This window comes from Asparagus officinalis, chromosome 5, assembly GCF_001876935.1.
Source record: "Asparagus officinalis chromosome 5, Aspof.V1, whole genome shotgun sequence".
Lineage (NCBI taxonomy): Eukaryota > Viridiplantae > Streptophyta > Magnoliopsida > Asparagales > Asparagaceae > Asparagus > Asparagus officinalis.
The window spans coordinates 90,787,158-90,812,027 of record NC_033798.1 but is presented as its reverse complement, the minus strand read 5'-3'; the positions used below and the strand labels follow the sequence as shown (position 1 = coordinate 90,812,027).

The window sequence follows — 24,870 nt, the reverse complement described above, 5'->3', positions numbered from 1 at the left end:
CGAAACCCGTTACCCGCTTTACCCGGCCCGAAAATTGCCCCTGTTTTTGTTGCGATCCGCGGATGCAAAAAATATGGATATTCCTATGGTGCAAATGATTCGGGTACTACACTTGTCGTATTCGTATTCACTTATTAATCACATATACAAATACGGATATGTGTATGAATATATTTTACCAAAATCTATCTCAAATCAATAATCTAACGCCTCGTTTGGTACGCGGGAATGGACAGACTTGAGAATGGAATGGAAGAAAGAATGGAATGGATTGCAAGTGAGAATGGAATGGTCATTCTCATTCTTTTGTTTGGGTGCATTCGTAGAATGAAGCTAGAATGGAAATCTCATTCTCATTCTCATGTTTGGTATCACTAGTACACAAGTGAGAATGAAATCTCATTTTCTAATAATGCCCTTACAACAACATAGATTTTTAATAAGATAAAAAATAAACATTAATGATAATAACTAAATAATTTTATATACGCATATGTTATATTAATCTAGGTATGTGTTATACTAATGCTCGTGTTATCCATCAGGTGTATGTTTCGTTTATATTTTTTAAACAATACTCGCTATTTCTTAGCCTTAAAAATTAAAGAAAAATAAAAAAAGATTATCGTATCTTTCATAGGTCCAAAAAAAAGAATGATATCCACAATCCACAGTTCTAGATATATAAATTAACTTATTTGATAAAGTATCAAAATCACTCAATTCATAATAGCAAAAATCCATAAAACAATACCAACTAAAATAATAAGTTTCGAAATAGCAAAATGATATACTAGCCTAAATTGTCAATCTAAAATTACCCACTTGCATAGCGCCTCACCCAAACATTCTTTATTATTAATATGGATATAATTGAAAAATACCTAACTAGTTTTTGATTCTCACTTGAATGGGAATGACCATTCCTTATCTTCTCACTTGGAATGCTCATTCCCACAAATAGTGGGAATGATCATTCCTAGGGAATGGTCATTCCAACATCTAAAATATAGGTGTGTTTGGTATGAGGGAATGGGAAGTGGGAATTGCATTCCATTCCTCCTCATTCCCGCGTACCAAACGAGGCGTAAGGGTTAAAATTACTGTAAACTATGACCGTCACATATTCCGATAATTCAGATATTGATTTGAATATTTCATTATATTTACATCCATAATCATATTCTACAAGTTATAAATTTTATTAACAATATCTGCATCCTAATGGATATTGATATTTTATTATATTTACATCCATAATCATATATTTGTCTGTATTTTTTATTTTTGACAAATAATGAATTTGGCCACATGACTTGTAAGGAAAAACTGTTGCACAATCAAAAGGACTCAATCTTTTTTTAACAAAAATCCTCAAATTTAAAGTTCGTCTCAGATTCATCCAAAAAAATTGATAAAGTAATCACATATCGACTATTGGCCAAAGAGCAATCTCATCCAGTCATCATAGTTGACCCCCGACAGATACATATATGTGTCTCATATAATAAACTTGCATATATAAATAAAATATGCGTGTTTTTTTGGGAAATTTTAATAAATATATTACGAGTTGTGGCCTTTTTGCATTGACAGCAAGATTATTTGGATCTCATAGTCCTGCTGCAAAAGCTAATGTTAGCCAAAGGGTATGCTCATCCAATCATCACGATTGACTCACGATAGATACACACGTCTCATATGATAAACTTGTTTGTAAATAAAATATGTGTTTTATTGGGAAATTTAATGAATATATTACGAGTTGTGGTTTTTTTTGGAGAAAAATACGCATTTGGTGCACAAAAACAACAACATCAATAAGTATAACTATTGCGACTTTGACGCATATGGGAATCAAAAGCTCCCCACATAAGAGCAGCATGGTTTCGCCATGTGACCTACTAGGCTGGCATATGAAACTTTTATTCAATGAGGTGACATCTGCTTTATATTTTTAATGCACTTATCTTCTCTAATTACAATTTAGCAGAAAAATGAATACGATGATTATAAATATAGTTGATATGCTTACCTTTTGCATACTGTAATTACTGTCAACCAAACAATCCATAAATAATTGTAAATATCTAAATGACAGATTTGAAATGGACACGTTGTTACATGTCATTTTCTGCATTTACAATTACAACATAACAAACAATCTCTAATCCTTTTAAACAACACTTTCACCAGACGAATAGAAAGTTTAAGAATATCATTTATAAACATGAAAATTTGATGATCCCATAGAAAAGTCATAAGAAAAATTCGGATCTAATAGGATAAAATTCATAAAAATTATACAATATAACACGACGACCTCAGCTTGTACTTCAAGTTGAAGTCATTCTAGCCTGTGGCCCAGAGGTCTAATTGGGTTCAGACTTGATCGGCATGGAAGAGGATGGGCTACAAAAACACCCAAAAAAAGATAAATAAGAGATGGAAAATAAAATAAAATAGGACGATAAATCATAAAATAAAACCCCGAAAAAGAAAGGAAAAAAAGGTGTGGGGAAACGAAAAGAAAGACGAAGTCGGTCTGGTCACCGCCGGTTCGCTTCGGAGAAGATGGCGATGAGGGATCTGGTCATGCCGCCTGCGCCGTTCCTGGCAGCTCCTCCTCCTCGAATCCCTTGGGCGCTCTCGCTGGCGCTCTCTTTCAGTCCTCCTCCAAGACTCAGGTCTTTCTCTCTTTCTTTTCCCTGCTGAATTTGAAGAAAATTTCTCATAAATTTGGTGAAATTTTAGTTGTAAGGATTCTGTGAAGTTTAGGTATTGCACAATCAAATGAATCAATTGACATTTTTATGGCGAAAGCCCCTTTTCTTCTGAGTCTGAGCTATATTTTCTGTAAATAGAGAAGATATACTTTCAGAATCTTTATTAAGCTCCTTTACTCAAGGAATAGTATCTCAGAATAATATTACAAATATTGGAATTATACTTCAAAGTCGCAATTTTGCAACTTATTTCTAGTGCCTGCCAGGATATTTTTAGTGCTTCTACTGTCTCAAAGGCCAAAGCTTTACTCTTAGTAAAACATCTACCCTTTAATCTCTAATCGTATAGTTTTAATCATTTTCCGGGGTGTCTCACACAGTGGCGGATCTACAACATTTTTGGTGGTGGTTCAAAATATACACTAAATTTTTTTCTCAAATAATAGCAGGTGGGAAAAAAATGAAGGAAGGGTTATTAAAGAGAAAAACAATCATTTTTAAACAATGATTTGACTTATATATATAAGAAACAAAAATATTTATAGAAGGCCTTAAAGAGATAGACAGAACAAAGGGATAAAATGAAAGGAGAAGAAGAAGAAGAAGAAGAAGAAGAAGAAGAAGAAGAAGAAGAAGAAGAAGAAGAAGAAGAAGAAGAAGAAGAAGAAGAAGAAGAAGAAGAAGAAGAAGAAGAATAGAGGGGAGGTAAAAGGAAAGAAGCCTAAAAGAGAAATTTTCAAAGGCTGGATGGTTTGAACTCCAGACCTCTTACAAAATGTTACCAACTGCAATACCACTAGGCTATAGAGAACTTTTGTATGAGGTGGTTCAAGTGAACCACTTTGAACAAGGGTGGGTCCGCCACTGGTCTCACATTTCTAATTGTATAATTTGTTGATGGATGGCTGCTTTTTACAATCATAATCTAGAAAATGTTTGGTAGCTTAAAAATATGCCAGTAAAGACTATTGAAGTTCTGATAAATGAACATGATATCCCCTGTTGACTGCAAACATTGACATTAACGATGTACTGCGAATACTTTTGAGCAAATCCATGGTTGTCGACTCTAATCTTACAATTCATGTAACTAGCAAGTTTACTGGTTTGTACATGCTCAAAGAATGTTAATTGATGCTCCCGCATGTCAATTGTTGGACATGGAAAACGTCCAAAAATGTATCTATGAGATGCAACTACATCCGAGATGTGCATCTAAACATGCTGTGTACTTAAATATTCATATGCATGCAAATACCCACACAATTTATCATTCCATAATTTGATAAAACATTAAAGATGATTTAGAGAATTTTTAATCTTAATTGTTGAAAATTGAATTAGAAAGGTGGTGTCTTCTTGATAGGATGGCCATATTCTGTTGGAGTTTCTTTGAGTAAGTTGTAGTCCCCTGAATCATCAAAATGGGGGGGGAAAAAGAAGAAAAGAAAAAAGATCATGAAGTTTTGGCAATACTGCCACAAACACTTACGTGGCATAGTTAAAGTTTGGTGGACAATGCCTCCTATCCACTTAAGTTAACATAAGCTCATCTCTCTCTCTCTCTCTATATATATATATATCATCTCTCTCTCTCTCTCTATATATATATATAACAAGTGATACTGAATTGAAGCACTACATTGTATACTTAAGTTATTTATGTATACTAGTAAAAAAAGAGCGAGAAGTTTATTCCAAAAAATAAAAAAATGTGTAATTGTTTATTGTTAATAATATTCAATACAATCATGGAAACATTAATTGCTATTAGCATGTCTTTGCCTTGCCATGTCCTATTCTTCAGGAGTTTCTGTGCTGGTATGTTGGTGCCGTATCCATGTTGCATGTCCATGTCCTGTCTGGTGTTATGGCCTCTGATTCAAAAATTATGTCTCCAGTTGATAGTAGTTCGAACATATTTTGTCAATCGTTCCATCAAGTCTTCTTTAGTTAAGAGTGCGGCTCAATACCCAAGCTGTGTTAATGAATGATGGGAGAAGAGTTGCTTGATGATGATAGCCAAATAACATGAGTGTTATTTTTATCAGTAATCTCTTTCAAATCATATTTGAACCTTGTACTGATCTTTCTACATCTAACTGAATTGCTTGGGGCCATCAATATTTTGTATGCCTTACATTATGCGCAATAAATGCATGAATGCATTCACTATTCTTCAAGCATCTTTCTTGACTGTATTTTCTCCTGTCATATTCTGTGATAATCATCTTAACCCTCCTAGGCTCCTACAGGAAATAAGGGGTCTTCCTGGATCCACTGTTACAGTGCCTGTGCCTTCAGACTTTAGGGGTGAAGCCCCTCTGTCAACTATTCCCGGGTCAGAATATGACAATCAACAGTTTCAGCAGCCCGATACTCAGGTAAGTTTATATTTTTAATATCATACTTGATCTTCTGGGCCTTTGTAAAAGGATCAACTTTTCACAGAGCTCTGCATTCCTAAATGGCTTCCGTCCTGCTGTTCATGGGGATCTGGCAGATGCTTGGGATGAAGTCCATCGACCTTCTGTTCTTCCCCATGCCCCGCTCACGGGAAATGAACCTCATTTTGCAGAATTTGAACAGATTTATGTCACTGGAGCCAATTCTCGTATTCAATCAACATTTGATGGTGGGATATTGGACGTTGTTCTATGCGTTTTATTTTACATTACGGTTCATTGTGCCTGTTTGAGTTAATCTTAGACAGAGAGTTTGCAGCAGGGTGATAGTAAACTTTTAGGACAAAAATGACCAAATCCTCCTTAAAGTATTGATGAATTCTCAACTTCCTCCGTAAGGTATCAATTTGCCTATTTTCACCCTTAAACTTTGTGTATGTGCCCAATATGGTCATTTTCTTATCCCACAGCGCCACAGTCAAGGTATTTAACATCATCAAATATTTAACAGATCGTTGATGTGTCATTTTTTAGCTGTTTTTCCTGCAATTCAAAAAAAATGATCTTTGAATTCTAGGAAAGGGATTAAGGGTAAAAAGCTTTGGAGGAAAGTAGTTGGGATTTTTTTTGGTTGGGAAAAAGAGGCAAACTGACAAAAAACCGTGAAAAATGCGGGGGGAAAACCCTGACATGTTGTTGACATATTAAATATTTGATTGTTGGCTCACAATATGACCACATTGGGCACATGCACATAGTTTAAGGGGGAAATGGGCAAATTAATACTTTTGGGGGAAAATTGAGAGTTCACTAATATTTTTAAGGATGTGTTAGTGATTTTGTCCAAGCTTTTACTGTGCTTTGACTACTCTTTATTTTGTTAAATTAATTCTGCTTCAGCGGAAATTTTCCTGTGAGCTAATGTTTGAAGAAGCTGCTATCTTGTGGCACTTTTCTTTGTTTTATATATCTCTTCGTTAATATCTGGTGTGACTTACTGCGGACTTTTTTCTTGAAAATACGGGTGTTGCAGAGGCTACCTCGTTATTAGGAGACTACAGTTCTATCCTTCTTTTGAACATTTTATTAGAAGTTCCTTTTTTCATTGCTATCGCTCATTCCCAATGATATAATTTTCTATCTTTTTTCCCCAAAGAGACTAAAGCTAAAAATAACGATTTAACTATTAGTGTGCTCTTCAAAGTTTGCTAATTGAAAGGCATGAAAAGAATATTGCCTTTGGTACATAATTGCACAAACCAAGAAGTTTTTCTGATTCATTATTGGTCTTGCACAGTCAACTTCCTTAGAAATGGTGGGGAGGGGTACCTTGGCCTCTATTTTTAGGATTGCACCTTCTAAACTGCACTTGCCCACACATGCACATATACACTCACAGATAGATTTGGTGCATGTCTGAGTAATGTGTGTATGTGTACATGAATGTGTCTATATATTTGCACTTGTGCCTGGTCCTGCGTGTGAATCCATAAATTAATTGACAATGTGAAGCCATGGTCTGAACAAATTGAAAAGATATACATCTTATTTGCATAATAGTACAACATGATCGATTTTGTTTACCATTTTCCTTCATTGCATTTGTGTAATTTATTTGAGTCTCTTGAAACTTCTCTTGAAACTTTAATATAAGCACACGGTCTCCAGCATATTATTCTCCATGGTATTACTTGAGTAATATAGTTCATAATTTTCTATCATGCTTAATTATTGATTGATTCCTTCTTGTCATAGGACCACCACAAAGAGTTTTGTCTAGTTTCCTTCATTCCTTTATGGACAGCGGTCGTGCTGGTGTTCCATTTCGTCCAGCAGCATTGCCAGCTCTTGGGTTGTCGGAAAGCGACAAACAATGCATACGTGATCGTAGTTGCATCATGGCTCGTCATATTTTTGCTGATAAAAGTGAAGACTACATCAATGCGCAGGTTGGTCACTAATTCATATATTTTCTCTATGTCTGCCCAAGCAAATTATTTTGGATTGCTGGGAATTGTTCAGGATAGTTGGTTTAATGTTCGAGGATGTCTTTGTGCAGCTGATTCAACTAATCTCTCTTGTACATATCCTGGTCATGAGGATGAATTTCCAAGTCCCACCAGCTGTTTTATAATAAGATGCTGAAATCACATTATGTGAACCAATTATTGTTTTATATGTGATACTCTTTTTGCTTCTGAGCCACTTATCATCATGTTAGTTACTGGACATGATCTAGCTCTGATAACATTCTTTTTGTGCTGATACAATATAATTTATATGTGTCCCTAGGTAAATGCATTGCTACATTCTCTCGATATTGATGGCGATCAGCGGATGAGGGGGCCTCCACGTGGACAGTATCCAGAGCTAGAAGAGTACTGGACTGAGTCTCAGGGTGCTTTGAGGCCTGGTATGCCTCATCCTACGGATAGATGGGTTACTGAATTTAGTAAACAGAGGGAAAGTAATAATCCTGAGGCATGGGCTAACTCTTTCGAGCAACTGCATGGCAGTAATGGATGGGCTTCTGAATTTGAGCAGGTAATTGGTCTTGTTGGGTTTTCAGTTTGATGATTAGTCTATTGTGTAGTGTTGTCAGTATCCTTTAAAAGAATTACCGTCTTCCTGATGTTCTACTGTAACACGTCCCTGAAGCAGAACATATATTCGACACTATAGCATCAGGACTAGAGATAATATCATGGCCTTAACAGTAGCTGGCAGCTCACTCATAAGATTGATTTTTTTGGTGTTTCTTCCCATTTTGAAATGAGATCCTTTTCTGGTTTCTTTTATATAGTTGTGGTCCATTCCTGATACAATTTATTTCTTACAGAATATGTTCCCTAAGCAAGTCTAATTTAAAATCACATTCACAGTCTATTTGTAGAAAGCTCTTCTCCTAATACTTGTTTTTCAAGGATATAGTTTCCCTTTCTTTTTGTCTTAAAAGAGATAATTGGAGAAAAGGATGTACTTAGCTGATCCAAAGTCTTGGAATGAAGACTTTGTTGTTTGTCGTTTCTTTATATTTTCAAATGTACTGCTCTATATAAGAATCTTTAGATGTAAGGTCTCCATAATTTATTGAGTTGATTTGTCAGTTGATTCTGTCACCTTGTTTTGATTTATCAATTGAGAATGCAACTATATGTTCTGATGAGAATCAGTATTCTGTGGTGCACTGAAATGTCATGCATGTCACTACTTGATTTTTTTCCCCATAATAAATCAGCCATTGAATGGGCACTCTTTTTCCAATATCTCGACTCACTGATTTCAACTGCCTCGTGAAGCGAATGCAATTAGGTGACCTACGTTATTTGTATTTTCCTTTTAAATGAGTTCTTAGTGATATGAACATGGTCTTGTTAACATGGTTAAAAGCTTATCTTAAGATGATTATCCAGAAGAACAAACTTCGAGTGTTGGTGGTATGTAGATATATAAATGTCGTGCACAATGAATAACTCATTTTTTGTCTTGTCATTTGATCATTCTTTTACAGGAACAATTTCAGAGTACTTCTGATGGTCAAAAAACACTTATGACTCTACCTAATGCAGCAGCAGCACAGCAGGCTCATATGCTTGCGCATACATTAGCGCAAAATGATGACCCAAAATTTCAGGTATAACAAGGCCAGATTTTCTGAGCAAAAAAGCTGAACATCATTTTTCCTGATGTCATTTAAAGTTGCATCTCGTGATAATTTGGTAATCTAGCTTCAATACCATGACATCTACTGTTTTTATGGCTATTTTATATGCATGTTTGTGCTAAGAGTCATTTCAAGATTCACTTATAAGCTATGTGTAATATTGAAGATCCAGTTCTTTCTTTATTAGGTATCTTATGTTACAAAGTTTATATGTATCTTCAGAATGCGCTTAGATATCTGATCGATATGGACTATCATATTTAGTAGGGAGGGAAGACCATGGTTGGCATTCTTATTTGATACATGCACGACCTGAATAGTTACTTCGTAACAGTCCTTTTGTTTAACAACTCCTTGTACTGATTAACATTATCCTGCAAATCTCCGATTTGTATGTATAAATATACATGATCTTTGTCTTTGTGTGCCTGCAAGGTGCATGAGTTTTTGTGTGTGTTTGAGAGGAGGGGGTTGTGGCTTGATAAGGTTGGAATGCACCATCAGAGGGTGTGTACACCAATTAATGGTGGATCATCCTAGTCCACGGTTACCTGATTTTTTCCCCCCCTTATGGTAGCCATAGTTTGAATCCAAGTGGATAAAAAGATGAAGACTTTTGAAGGCCGCTTCTTTTTCAATGTGAAGTGGTTCTGACATAAATTTCCATTTCTTTGTCTTTTAGCATATTCAATCATTTCTCTAAATGGCTGTTCCTTGTATGTTGAGGCCTGTGCTATCTGGGACGTCTGCTTGTCTTGTTCAATTCAGCAATTCAACAACAGTCACAAAGAAAGGAAGGAGATATGAGATACAAATGTAAGAGGGTGAAATATGGAAAAAAAGAGGAAACAGAATAAAATGGGCATTTTAGATTAGCTAAAAAGATGGGCGTTCATCATCATGTCGTCCTCACAGCTTTCAAAATTAACAATTGTATTGTTTTTTGAGGGAAGTTCCCTATGAAATAAAGCATGTGTTACCTAGGGATACCTAGTACTAAACAATCATTGTTCCTGCACTAACACGTCCTGCCCCTCCAAAGTCACCACCCCAAAAAAGAGGATTTTCTTATAAAGGAAAGAAGGTGGACTAGCAGAAGTTGGAAATTCAAGCATTTGAAAGAAAAAAGTCTTATAGAACACAAGATGAGACACAAGATATCTTGCAGAAGTCAAACTTCGAATTCCTGAACTATTCTTTTTTCTTTTGTGCACTCGTAGAACAAACACCAGCATCACCAACAAAGTTCATATCCCAATTTCTTTGGGTTCTGTACATGAATCCTTATTGTTCATCAGTTCTAGTAAGATTGTGCTCTAGTAAGATCATGCCCTGTGGTAATTGGGGTTCACTCTGTCATGCATTCTGGAAGAGTTTGTTTCATAAATATCACTGATAAAATTTTAAACCGGCTGTTGGTTAATTCACTCCTTTATCTAGGCCTAGGACTGTGAGCCTGTGGCTATACATTAGGCAAGGTGTGCTGGTTTGTTCTCCTCAAGCAGAAGAGTTAATGTAGTTGATGCTGAAGCAAAGTCTACTAGCATATGATGGCATGAAGAGTTTATCTAAAAACATGGTTCAATAAGCTAGCCAACTCAAAATTTTTAAATACTCCCCTTTTTGACAGGCAGATATGCTGAAAAATAATAGTTTGTCGGCTAAAAGGCCAATTTGTTCCTTGTACTGGGGCTTCAAATTGGTCCTCAAACTTTTTTTTCTCAACTTTGGCCCTGTACCACACCTTGGTTACAATTTAAGTCTTTTTTTAACATCTATTAAAAATTGGGTGCTAATCAATGTTACAGAAGGCGTTAGGCGGACTAGGCGTTTGAGCCCACGCCTAGCGCGTAGATACCTAAGCGTACGCGTAGGCGGTGCCTAGGCGTTTGGCTATTTTTTATAATAATTGATAAAAATATATTAAATTCATATAAATTTACAAAAAATAAATAGCAATTTTAGATGCGCAATAAACCATGCATACTTAAATGCTAAATAGCCAAAATAATAATTAACAAGGTTATAGAAAGCGCTAGGAGGCCTAAGTGTTGGGCCCGTTGCCTAGAACCTAAAAGATTTTTTTTTTAATTACAATAATTGATAGTAAATGTTAATGTTATAGAAAGCTTAGGTGCCAGTATCTAGGCGGATTTCTTTCTTTATTTAAGTGGTGGTCGAGGGAGTTTTGTTGAAAGTCAGAGGAGGTAGTGGAGGTGTTCATATTTGGAGGTTATACGAGTTTGAAGGAATTGGAGGACGTGGAGGCTGCAACACAGAAAATCATGATCTAAGGCCTAAAGAATGCAGTCCACGTAAGCAAACAATGTTGTCCTAAACACTCATAAAATCTAGATGGCAGTCTAGGTACCGCCTAGGCGTTAGGCGCTAATTAGGCGGCCATGGTACCGCCTAGGACTAGGCGGACTAGGCAGAGACTTTTTAAAATAGTGGTACTGTTATATTTCGTTTATGACCACATTACCCTCAATAACATAGCAATAGCGGTCTCTGTACTTTATTAAAGTGTTATTTATTTTACAATTCATATTCAGGAGAGAACTGTTGAAGGTTTTGAATTAAAGGTAGTACAAAGAAAGAATCAACAGTAATGACTAAGCCATAAAATGTGTATTTTCATAACCTCAATGTTGCTAGAATTTGTTTTATAAGATCATCTATTAGAAAAAGATACACATTCCAAGTTATGTCGTGTGAGTTCGTGTATACTTGTTGGATCATCAGTAGCCAGAAATAAAACAAAGAGTATGTAGTTGTATTCATCATCTGATGTATAGTAAACAAAGTTGGAAGAACGGGAAGATGACAAATACACAGATCAGCTTTTCTAAAAAAAATTAAACTTACAATGAAACTATGTTCTGTTCTTAAAAGAGCAGGCTTACATCGCTGAAGATTTTGAAAATGGAAAATAAATTTTGTTTGTCTAAATTAGATAAGGGCCAATTATTCTGAAGGTTATTTTGTTTTCCAGCAGCTAAAACTGAGTAATTAGTTTCTTTATATAAAAAGAGTAATTAATTTCTTTATACATAAAAAATGAATTCACACTAATCTAAACTTCATCTGCACAAAGTTGAAAGTTCTTTTAAATTGAAAGAGTTCCCATCAGTGCATAGTAGATGATGGACCTCAATAGGTAAACAGGTTTATAATGACATAATCGTTTTTAAAAATGTGTATAATCATTTATTCCTTTTTTAGGGGAATGAAATGAGGGAACTGTAGCCTTTCAAACTTTATTTAATGGAATTTTTAAAGAGTTAAAAAGTTTACATCTAACAAGAGGTATAAGTAGTAAGTTGAGAAAAATTAAAGTAGGGGGACAAATTTGAGTATTGAGGCCTTAGTACAGGGATCAAATTGGTCTTTTGGCCTAGTTTGTCATAAAAAAAGAGCAAAATTGCGGAAACTGCGAACACAAGATGATTGGGAGGAAACCACCATCAAGTATATATATCAAAATTTGTCATTTTATTGGCATGCCTATTCTATTCAAGCAAAGTAGATGAACTCTAGGCTAGTTTGTATTTCTGGGGATAGTACAGATAGGATTTGTTCATGAAGTACCTGGGTACTTTTGATCTGAAGCCGCACCCGTACCCATACCCGACATGTACCCGTACCCAAACAAACTCCTTGACACTCCTTGCATATATGCATACATTTATTTGGGCATGTACTCAATTATGCCATAGATGTCTTAATTTAAAATGGTTCGTCACACATTTTTTGGACATATACCGTACACATGTTTAAATTTAAAACTTTTGTCAAACATTTTTTGGATGTGTATCCTACGCATCACTTCCACTTTACACTCGTTGGACATAGGTCAAGTTTTGAATTATTATTTTGAAGGGTCGTTTGGATGTCTAGTTAAAAAATTGGTGATTTTCCAAGTTATAATCCACATAATAATAGAAACATAAAAATGTTATAGGAAATTTAGTTCTCATTCTTGTTCTCATATAAATTATTAATTTCAATATATAATATATATGTATATAAATATTTATATAGCCGTGTTCCCATACCCTATCTTTTACAAATTTGTTGTGTTCCGTACCCGTAGTGGTATTCGTATCCATAGCTGTATGCATGCAACATAGATGAATCCTAACCCTGAAATTAAATCCTTCTCATGTAGTTTATTCTTCACAATTAACTGGGGATCCTTAGTCTGTTTTTTTACTTGAAAACGATGTCCATCTCATAAATGATGCCAGCTCACAGAAATGGGCTCTTCTCTTATAAAAAAAATGAGTTTTTATATCTTTTATGCTATGACTGATTTATTTGTTTTATGGCCAGAATTCAAAGTTTCTTCAATTTGTTTCAAAGATGAGTCGTGGTGAGCTTATAGTTGATGACAATCAAATCAAACCTGCTACTGGATCCACCTCAGGTGATTGGGCTGATGAATATCAAACACAGCATAATGCAAATTCAAACTCTTGGGCTGATCAGTTTGTTCAGGAAAAGGCAAGTCCTGTCTCTATAATCGTTACTAGTCAAACAACATGTTTCATGTCTAAGTATTCCTAGAGGGCCAGTAATTTCACATATATCGCCTTCTTGGTTATGTGCAAATATGAATTGCATAAGTATGTATGTCAGATGTCATTTCACTATTCTGAAGTTCTCTATGTCGTATATTCAAAAAAATCTACTAGTTTTTTGATGAATTGTCTTGAAATTATGTCTCAGCTTTCACATGGTCCAGATAATTGGGTGAATGAGTTTGCTAGTGAAAGTCAGCATGCGGGAGTTGATGATCCATGGGTCAATGAATTCTCCAAATTAAATCTCGAAAATGACTGGGCAGAAGAATTTGGGCACCAGGTCAGTCAGGGAGTTCTGGGAGAAAGTTCTTCTGACCAGTGGATAGATGCATATGATAAGTAAGTAGTTTTTCTATTGTTGCAGTTCTTTGATCATATACATTTCTGATGTTTCTAGATAACCTAGCATATCTATTATGCTTACTTTAATAAAGTGCTATTTCATATTTGTTCCACATACATTTCTGATGTTTCTAGATAACTTAGCATATCTAGTATGTTTGCTTTATTAAAGTGCTATTTCATAGTTGTTCCATATTTTTAGCCTTGTAAACTTTGACAGTCCTTTTTCATTTATATAATCACTTGTTTGTTGAAGCCATCCTAGACAATTAGACACATTTATTTTCTATAACCTCTGCTTTCAAATTTCACGATACTAATACTGGTTTTAAATATCGGTAATCAGGGATTCATTGGATGGTAAAAATTGATATCGGATAATGCATATCGGGGATATATCGGGGACAAGTAGTATTTATCGGAGTGTCATATCGAATGGTGTGCATACATAATAAAATTTTCTAAAATATAATCTAACCATACTTGATGAATTATAAACACACCAGAGTCGATGTTGAGGGCATCCAATGGTGTCAATGGAAAGAGATGGTGATGTTGAAGTCGAGACTTGAGGTTGAAGTCGATGGACAGCTTAGTATCGTAGACTTGATTGAAGTCGAGTAGTCGACTGAGATTAAGCGCAGAGATGGAGAAGGAACAAAAAGGAGGCATTAGGGCTAATTTAATTGGGAAAGGATAGGGTCAGGATTTAGTGTTTGGGTGAATCATTCAAGTTATAGTGTGTTAGTTATGTGCCTATGGCTCAAAATCCAAAGCCAATCTAAACATAACTTGAGCAATAATTCTGATTTTTTTTTACTGGTAAACTCGGCATATATCACTTTGTCGCCGATTTATCACCAATAAACAGCCCACCGATACAAATTGCAATTATCCCAGCAACGGGGGTCCAAAACCGATAACTCGTCTATAAAACAATGTTATCGGCCGATATTTAAAACATTGATACTGATTGTTGAAGCCATATATGTATTCTGGAAGTTTCCCCCCTTTTGTGAGTAATTTATCATTATCATTTCTTGTTAATCGTAGGTATGTGGATGATTAGCTAAAGACCTCCAAGCAATTTTTCATTATCATTTCTCGTTAATTGTAGGTATGTGGATGATCAGCTAAAGACCTCCAAGCAATCGTCTAGTGCTTCAAGAGGGGTTTATGTTTTCTCTGATATGAACCCCTATGTTGGTCATCCGAATCCTTTGAAGGAAGGTCAGGAGCTTTTCCGCAAAGGGCTTCTGAGTGAAGCTGTTCTTGCTCTAGAAGCAGAAGTTTTGAAGAACCCTGATAATGCTGAAGGCTGGAGATTGCTTGGAATAACACATGCAGAGAATGATGATGATCAACAGGTGATGTAGTTTCTCTAGTTGTTTGGATTTTTTTATGGAAATCTCTGTTCTTTACTTTTCTTGTAATCTGGGTCTGCCTAATCAATGATTCTACTCCATTCATCTCAAGAAATGATATACCTTTTCAGTCCCCAAAAATTCTATTAGTGAGCCAAAATAGTTGTTGATCGCGAGTAACTTCCCCTGAATCCTTTACATGAGATATAACAAAAAAACATATACTGGTACACCTGGTGAGAAGCAGTATTAAGCATGATCCTTAATATGTATAGGACATCCTTTAGAAACTTCAATTTGATAATTCATGTTCTGCTCCTAATCTTTGGATCACTATGAAATGTAGCATGTAATACACTAAGGCAATTTTGTGCTGTTATGTTAGGATAATTTTGTTTTGCAGGAAATAATAGAAAGTTCTTATTGTCATTCCAGCAAAAAAAATGTTTCTTTGAATATGCTATGCTTTTGTGGAACCTTCCTGCAAACAATTTTCAACTATGTCCTTAAACTTTCCTATCAGTAGTCAAAAGTAGGGGTGGGCAAAAACCGAAACAAACCGGTTCAACCGAAAAAACCGTCCGAAAAAACGGATCGGTTAACCGAACCGAATTAAATGGATGAGAAGAAGTCTCTAAACCGTCCAAACCGAATTAAACCGGTCTGGATCCGGTTTGAACCCCTGAACCGCCCAAAAAACCGAACCGAATTCTTAAACAAAAAGTAGCTGCGAGCCTTGGGTGTGAAGAAAATTTATGGCTGAATGTTTAGCATTTAAGAATTGTGGGGTGGTGGAGTTTATACTAACATATATTTGAGTACGCTAATATAGTTAAGTGAGATTTCCGTAAATCAATATAAGATGTTGAGGTTGAATGATAAATTTAGTGTTTTGATCAAATTTCAGTGATAACATGAATACAGCTTGTTGGTGCTGGATATCAAATTAACCTATAGTATAGGCTGTCAAGGATATAAGATAATTCTTGATGAGAAAAAGGCAGTTAAAAATTAACGAAAATCATCAAAAGGTGTGTGTGCTTGCCAAACATTGTTCTTTCTCTAAAAAAAGCTACATAATTACATGGTCCTCCTAGTGTATTAAGCTAGTTATATTCAGATCATACAATTTGATTAAGTGGCTTAGTACAGTTTTGAGTGTTTCTTTTCAGTTTTGATTGCTTCTTTTCAGTTTTGGATGTAACTAAAACTTACCCAGATTTTTGTGAAATGGAGTTAATTCGGTTCAAAACCGAAACCGAACCGAACCGAACCGAATTTCGGTTGGGCCGAATATTCGGATGAAGGGAAAAAAATCTGGATCTGGATGAGAGTTTTGAGAATCCGAAAAATTCGGATTGGATGCGGATTGGGCTTAAAACCGAACCGAACCGAATACGCCCAGCCCTAAGAGATGCCATATCTTCTGCAAAGATGTTTGATTCCATTATCTGTATGTGACTCACAAGCTCAAGCGTGCTCTCTTCTATTGTTTATGGCAAGCTTAGCTGGCAGAAAACCGCCCAAAAAACCGAACCGAATTCTTAAACAAAAAGTAGCTGCGAGCCTTGGGTGTGAAGAAAATTTATGGCTGAATGTTTAGCATTTAAGAATTGTGGGGTGGTGGAGTTTATACTAACATATATTTGAGTACGCTAATATAGTTAAGTGAGATTTCCGTAAATCAATATAAGATGTTGAGGTTGAATGATAAATTTAGTGTTTTGATCAAATTTCAGTGATAACATGAATACAGCTTGTTGGTGCTGGATATCAAATTAACCTATAGTATAGGCTGTCAAGGATATAAGATAATTCTTGATGAGAAAAAGGCAGTTAAAAATTAACGAAAATCATCAAAAGGTGTGTGTGCTTGCCAAACATTGTTCTTTCTCTAAAAAAAGCTACATAATTACATGGTCCTCCTAGTGTATTAAGCTAGTTATATTCAGATCATACAATTTGATTAAGTGGCTTAGTACAGTTTTGAGTGTTTCTTTTCAGTTTTGATTGCTTCTTTTCAGTTTTGGATGTAACTAAAACTTACCCAGATTTTTGTGAAATGGAGTTAATTCGGTTCAAAACCGAAACCGAACCGAACCGAACCGAATTTCGGTTGGGCCGAATATTCGGATGAAGGGGAAAAAATCTGGATCTGGATGAGAGTTTTGAGAATCCGAAAAATTCGGATTGGATGCGGATTGGGCTTAAAACCGAACCGAACCGAATACGCCCAGCCCTAGTCAAAAGAAGTTTTTCCCTCACGTAATTTGACAGGATTTGCTTGAGAATTGACCACTTTAAGATGTTCAACGGATTCTGAGTGGGCCAATCAGCCTGCAACTTTGTTTCGTTAGATGGAAGATGGCTGGTCCACGTCTTGGGGGATTGCCACCTATACAATCTCATAAACTAACATTTGTAGTTTGACTTTCTTTCTTGCTTACAAGTACTATTCTCATGCAACTTAAGATAATCAGAAAACATATTGAAATAACGCGAGATAAGAGGTAGAGGCGCGACTTTGTTCAACTTGACCCCACAAACATGGTAAAGCAGACATAGTAAAGACGATGATGAGGTTACTAAGATGAATTTGAGGCACATGAAAGTTGTCATCCCCCCACCCCCCAAAAAAAAACATGCGCACACACACACAAACCCACCCACCCTAAAAAAAAGAAAAAAGAAACACGCACACACACATCCCCCCTGCAAATACAGATAAGTGAAGGTATGACTTCAACTTGTGCCAACACACATTTACGCAGGACAAACAATAGTAAACCCATGTAGATGAACAACTTTTGTATTGTAATGGCTGTTGAAAACAGCATCTAGGAAAGGGATTTATCTTTTGCTAGTTGTTATTTAACATGATCAGGTGATTGTAATTTGCACAGCTAATGCCAAATGATTATATATGTGTGCTTAATGGTCCTTCGGATTAACGGTTTTCCTATCTGAACTTTTTTCACCGACATGTTTTTAAGACAGTTGTTCATTATTTGATTTGATGAAAAATAATTTGTGGTGAATGAATCTCATATCGTTAGCTTTTTATTTGAGAAATTCAAATTGGTGCATCCAAATGATAAAACAAGACCCTTTGTTGTATGCCTTATTGAACTTAATTTACATTATAATCAAAGCTCCACTACATGTTTACTTAGTTGTTATTGGGAATTTATTTTAAAAAATATTTTCCTAAACTGTATGAATATATCAGGCTATTGCATCAATGATGCGTGCTCAAGAAGCTGATCCGACAAATCTGGAAGTGCTTCTTGCACTTGGTGTGAGTTATACCAATGGTAAGTGTTGGGTGTAATTCGATTTACTTGTGCAAGTCTTTTGTATTTCGAGCAGTTTCTGTAGGAATACTCCATCTTCCTGTTTTTCACTGTTAATCTTGCTGTTGGCACGGGGATTGGTATTTCAGGGCATATGTGAATCCTTGGATTGGTATTTCAGGGCATATGTGAATCCTTTTAGATTTCCATTAAGCTGTATTTCTTGATTACCATCAGAAATCATTTAAGCACATATAATTTTGACCTTATTTTTATTTTGATCTTGTTGTCGTGATATGTTGACCCAATTCAACAAATCTAGTCAGTGCCAACTCTAAGAAGTGTGCAAGAGATTTTCTAGTTGGTCATTTTTCATTTGGATTTCAGTTACTATGCAAAGAAGATAGAATTCTGTCATAAACCATATTAATTGTCTTTTATAAGACATTAGGTAGGCATCTAGTTGCATTGCACCTGCTGTTGATGTTGTTAAGACAACATGGTGTCGAAAATTCAGGTAAGTAAAAAAAAAATAGTCATTGTATGACGTACACTTGGTATTCTTTCTACCAATTTTTCTATCCTGAAGTCACCCTGTATCTCGAGTCTAAGACTTCTCAAAAGAAATCTCCATAAATCATTTATACACACTATGACCTTATTATTCTGACATAGAGTGCTGATTTAACACATTTCACAGAGAGTGCAGTCTCTCATAATTTCAGTTTTATCAAACATCAGTTCTTATCTTCAACTGCAAGTAGAAGTATATCCAAGGGTTGTGCCAGTTGGCATTTTTCGAAGAACCCTTCTGGATTTGGAGAAGTGCTAATATTCAAGAACAGGAATCTTATGATATGTTGAGACTCTCTTATGAATCTATGATAATCATCCATGCCTCAAATGTATCTTGATGCCTGAAAGTTGGTTAGGCTGGCCCTTAAGCGAGGACTTTGTTATCCCCAATTTCTATGAAACAGGATGCTCATTAATTGATGAGAAATTAATGTTCACATATGACATGTCTCCAGATTTTATTCAAGTTAAGGAATATTTTTGCCTTTTTTGTTTTGTTTTAGATGAAAGAGATTAACATACATTTCTTAGAATATGTTTGCTCATTGAAGGGATAAGCCATGTGCATCATAGAAGAAATATTGCATGATTATAATGTTTAAGAAAGAAAACTAACAAAAAGAATTTTAAAAATAATTATATTATTTTACGTAATATATGATGTCTATCTCTACTGTCTTGATCGTTCACTAAAAAGGTCAGGAGCCAATTTGTATGATGTTTTGATGCCTGTCAACTTCTCTTTTCGTTAACCGCTTCTACTAGATATCTGGCATAGCAAAATGAAACAAAGTAATATACATAATTTAGATTTTGGGTTTGAAGGAACAAACATAGACCCTGTTAACCTTGTAGTACTTATTATAATTGCCTTATTGTCAGACTTGCATGAGACCAACTTGCAAAATTACACAAGAGAATCCCACTGAGTACCTCGAGTGATGGAATCATATCGGGATCTGATTCGTATGTGAGCTTTAACCTTTGTTTTTTCAGTACAGGAACAACTGTTGTATTAGATAGATCATTATGTTCCAATGATACCACAATCAGGAGTCATGAAGCTCAGGCCTATTCTTAAGTGCTCACAGGCCTATTCTTAAGGATAGGAAATATATCAGTTATCACATTTTTTGTTAGTTATTCTTAAGCTTCTGTAGCTCACTTACAAATGCAAGTAATTTTAGAATCTCACAAGAAAAATTTATTGAACTTTGTTTTAGTTAACATTTCTTTTTGAATGCAAGATAATTTTGAGATAACAGACTTGGTTCCATTGGAGAGGATTAGAAACCAATACCCTTTACGGTTAAATTTCATGATAGGAAGTATACTTGAGATTCTCTCAAATTAATCTAAAATCATTTCAAGTGCAAAACTCAAAAATCCTTTTATTTATAGCTTTTGTTGTAGACTTCAATTTACTATGAGATGAATGGTCTCAATAATGTGCTGCTTACTTCAACTATTATAGCATTTGAGACCTAACAGAAAGTGGCGTTTAATCTTGTTTGGGAACTATAGATCATGATCAAATGGTTGCGTCTTTTATGTGGGAGTATCCTTGCAACATAATTTAAAGGATAAAGTACACTCAATCCCGAAAAACTTAAGCGTTTTCCAGTAAACCCCTAATAACTTTCAAAGTCACACTAAACCCAAGAACTTTTAGGATTTTGCACTTAACTACCAATAAGTTTCATATCCAAACTAAACCCCTAATAACTTTTTTAGAAAACAGGCAAAGGTAACACGGTTACATCTGAGGTGGTACATGCAACTCACGTGACTTAAAAAGACCAAAATATCTTAAATTATTAATGACCTTTTTTATATTTTCAACTCTAAAAATAAAAATCTCATCTTTTCTCATTTGTTCTTTTTCTCCTCTTGCTCACGCCCAGCTTGGGGTATGGAACCCTTTTTTCTGGCTGAAATTGCCCTTCAAAATGCCTTTTTATCTTGATTTTTGGTTCTAATTTATGGTGTTATCTGACAAAACAGGGAAACTTATTGGGGGTTTCTGCAATTCCAAGAGTTACTAGGGGTTTAGTGTTATTTTGAAAATTATTGCGGTTTATTGCAATATGCTGAAAGTTTTTGGGTGTTTAGTGTGGTTTTGAAAGTCATTGGGAGTTTACTGCAAAGTGCTGAAAGTTATTGGGGGTCTAGTGCGATTTTGAAAGTTATTGGGGTTTACTGCAAAACACTGAAAGATGTTGGGTGGGGGTTAGTGTAAATTACCCTATTTTGAATCACATTTTTGTTTATGTTAATAGCTATACCCATGTTATTTCTTGAACACTTGAATTTGATTTTTCTTTTGTTGCGAGTCCAGAAGTTAATTGACCAGTATTATAGAGAGGTATTATACTGCTGTTTTGAGGTACTTCAAAAATTTTAATGAAGTTTCTTCTTTTAAATTGCAGAGCTAGAGCAGCCTGAAGCATTGAAATATCTTTACAGATGGCTTCAAAATCACCCCAAATATGGGGCTATTGCTCCACCTCAACAGGGTGATTCTTTGTACTACGCTGATGTAAGTAGTATCCTCTGAAACTTTTATTTTATAAACTATAATAAAAGTATGTATGGCGAGTTATGTTAAAGACCTTTAGTGAACTAGATAATTTCTTTGGGAGTTCTCTTGACAGATATCTTTAAAATAGCCTCTTTTCCTTGCAAAAACCGAACTATCTTCAGATGTCTATCAGTGATTAATGGTTAATTCTGTTTCCTGAGTTCATCAGAATCAGAGGGAAGTAGCCAAATGGAAAAATGTTCTGTAAATTTTCACTAAATGTACTTCCACTAATCAGATTCACTATTTTATAACATGTAATATTTATCTGAAGCTTACAGTTGATATTCGATTATTAGTGGCTTTGATGTACTTGTACCTCCACTACTGCTTAAAATGTGATTCTTATATCAGGTTGCAAGACTGTTTGGTGATGCTGCTCAGATGTCACCTGAGGATGCTGATGTGCATATTGTTCTTGGTGTACTATACAATCTGTCAAGAGAATATGATAAAGCCATAGAGTCCTTTAAGACAGCACTAAAACTCAAGCCCCGTGATTACTCTCTCTGGAACAAGCTGGGTGCAACCCAAGCAAATAGTGTTCAGAGTTCAGAAGCAATATCAGCTTATCAGCAGGTGAGACTAGTTTTTTCACATTCTTCTATTACTTATTCTCAGGGATCCTTGGATCTCTCTTTGATGTGAACATTTCTCGAGTGCTTCTGTTACTTAATTTGAGGATACTTGAATCTCTCTTTCGATGAACACTTCTCTCATAAACTTTGGTATGCATGCTCTTTCGTGCTACTTGCATGCATGGGTAACACTTATTCTTCTGTCTATTGAGAGTTGGGGCTCTTGACTCTTGAGACGTGAGCATATTTTTAATTATCAACTTCTCTATGATTCTCATCGTCTTTGCAGAAAATGGAGAACCTGACGATATCCCAGTACTGTTTTTACTTTTTTACTTTCGAAAAGATGTTATATGAGTGACGTGCTTCATCTGCTATCGTTCAAGAAAATAACTCTGTACACAGTTGTAGCATCCATATAGTTGTGATAAAAATTCACGTGGGAATATTGATTCCCTCCCTGGAAGGGGATTGACTTGACATGTCGTTCAGTTTCCTTTGGTTTTGGTTGTTGAACTGCTGTCGGGACACTTCTAGGCATACAATACTTCTGTTGTGTCATAGTATATTAGCAGTTTTGGGTAATTTTACGCATCTTCCTACAACTTATTTCTTTTTCTTTGTTTTCTTGGCTGTACAGGCACTAGACTTGAAGCCAAATTATGTTCGAGCATGGGCAAACATGGGCATCAGTTATGCTAATCAGGTTTGTCCTTTTCAAACCCGCATATCATTGTATTCATTTGCACCATAGAGCAATCTTGATTTTTTAACATAACAGGATGAAGAAACATATACAATTAATGAAAGCATTTAATATTGACAGCAGAGAGATCTGTTATACTAATTGCACTAGTTTGATTTTTTTCATATTTCTTAATGTAGATTGCTCTTGATCTCTGATCCTGGTGAATGTAGGCTGAGTATGTTTGGTGTATGATTATCCTTAGTATTCGCAATGAGAGGATGTTTACAGATATAAAATATAAGACCTGATCTCAAATTCAGTATTCACCGTGATCTATATATAATTCAATAGTATAATTCATCTGGTCATTTGAGGATAGCTAGGAATTCCATATTTGCATGTTCTTAAGCGTGACATGACTGCACATATAATTATGCTATAGGTCACTTAGTCGCTTGGATCAGTTTGTTGAGAAATGTTTCCCTTAATCTTGAGGTGCGTACAAACTGCAGATGCCTTATCAGAACAAATCACATGAAAGTTAGACATGGAATTGTTTTAAGTCAGAGATCATAAACCATGCAAACCTATTAATGGATAGCAGTTTGAGCCCCTATACTAAAAAAAAAAAATCCCAAAACTATTACCTGAAACCCAATAGGATGGAAATTTAGTTTTGCTTTGTTGCTGCATCTTAGTGTCTCTTTTCTGAAGCAATACAAACAGTACATTTGTCTGATAGTTATCCTCTTTTCTACGTTCAGCAACTATATGAAGAATCTATTCGCTACTATGTAAGAGCACTTGCCATGAATCCTAAGGCGGATAATGCCTGGAATTATTTAAGGATATCTCTCAGGTATGTCATTTTGCAACTATGTGAAATATATGCAACAAAATACACACACTGGATATGAGGTGCTACATCATTTAGCAAAATGAGCTGTTAAGAGATTTGGTGACTGATGAGTTCATCTGCTATGATTTGAATAATAGCAGGTTGGGCCTTGGATCCTCTCCACTACGAAAAAGTAGTGGATAGACCGTTACGCTTAATTCCATCCATTTATTATATATGGATGGTTGTGGACATTTGTGACTCATTCCAAATATAACACCTATCATCCTCCCGTGGATTGCAACCATTCCTATTTCGCACTAACAAAAACAAATCAAATCATTCATTGAACAACCAAAGTTTGATTTAAAAGTAGTGGTGTCTCCACTAATTTTTAGCAGTAGAGAGGATCCAAATCCCACCAATAGCCTTATCTCTTAATAGCTCACTGTTGCCCCATATCTCAATAAATTACACTTGTAAAGCTTCTTTTTGGGGAACCGCTGGAAAGTAATATGAAGTCTTTCATTCACACAGCTGTGCGTCTCGGAATGACATGTTTGAAGCTTGTGATTCAAGGAATATCGATGTTCTCCAGAAAGAATTTCCACTGTAATATCTGCTGCTACATTAGTTCGGAAATCAAAGGCCGAACTGGAGAAAGAAGGTCCTTCTAGTAAATATATAAATGCCATACGGATTTTAAGCATAGCTTCTGCGATGCCAGATCTGAAATCTGTGCAAGCGTTGTACTTGGATTTACCAATACGTTGTTCTCCATGCTTGTCTCCCAACAATTGTTATGGCCTGGGAAATTTTAGCCTCGAGGCAAAGAGGAACGTAATGAACAGGAATATATGATAGGTTTGTAGCACCAGAGAGGTGAATAGAGGGCTTCCATTTTGGGCAAACTAGACTCATTCAGCAGGCCTCATCTTTGTATTAAACAAATATGTCGGAAGTTGCAAACATATTCATCTATAAGCAAATATTTTGGCAATGACATGATCCATCCATGTCTTGCTTATGGATCCGTGTCTCAGATGATACATGCTTTGGGCATTCAGTGTTTATGTGCTACTTTTTTTAGTTGCTTGGTATTTAATTAGCTAAAATTTTGGAGTCTTGCCGGCCAGCTAACTGATTGTCCAATTTCAATACATATTTGGTTCGTACGATTCCCCTCGGAACCACCCGCATGTGAGCATGTGGCTCCCAACCTTTGATCT

General features: G+C 35.5%; 1 protein-coding gene across 1 annotated transcript; it reads left to right on the top strand.

The window, feature by feature from the left end:
- Positions 2,459 to 24,730, top strand: LOC109840134 (peroxisome biogenesis protein 5). Its single transcript, XM_020408652.1, is given in 16 exon segments — positions 2,459 to 2,593; positions 2,596 to 2,687; positions 4,982 to 5,110; positions 5,178 to 5,361; positions 6,887 to 7,080; positions 7,424 to 7,675; positions 8,643 to 8,765; positions 13,131 to 13,301; positions 13,527 to 13,720; positions 14,841 to 15,090; positions 18,317 to 18,401; positions 21,386 to 21,495; positions 21,892 to 22,116; positions 22,756 to 22,821; positions 23,568 to 23,662; positions 24,179 to 24,730. Coding segments are annotated over 16 exon segments (2,268 nt in total). The 5' UTR covers positions 2,459 to 2,574; the 3' UTR covers positions 24,258 to 24,730.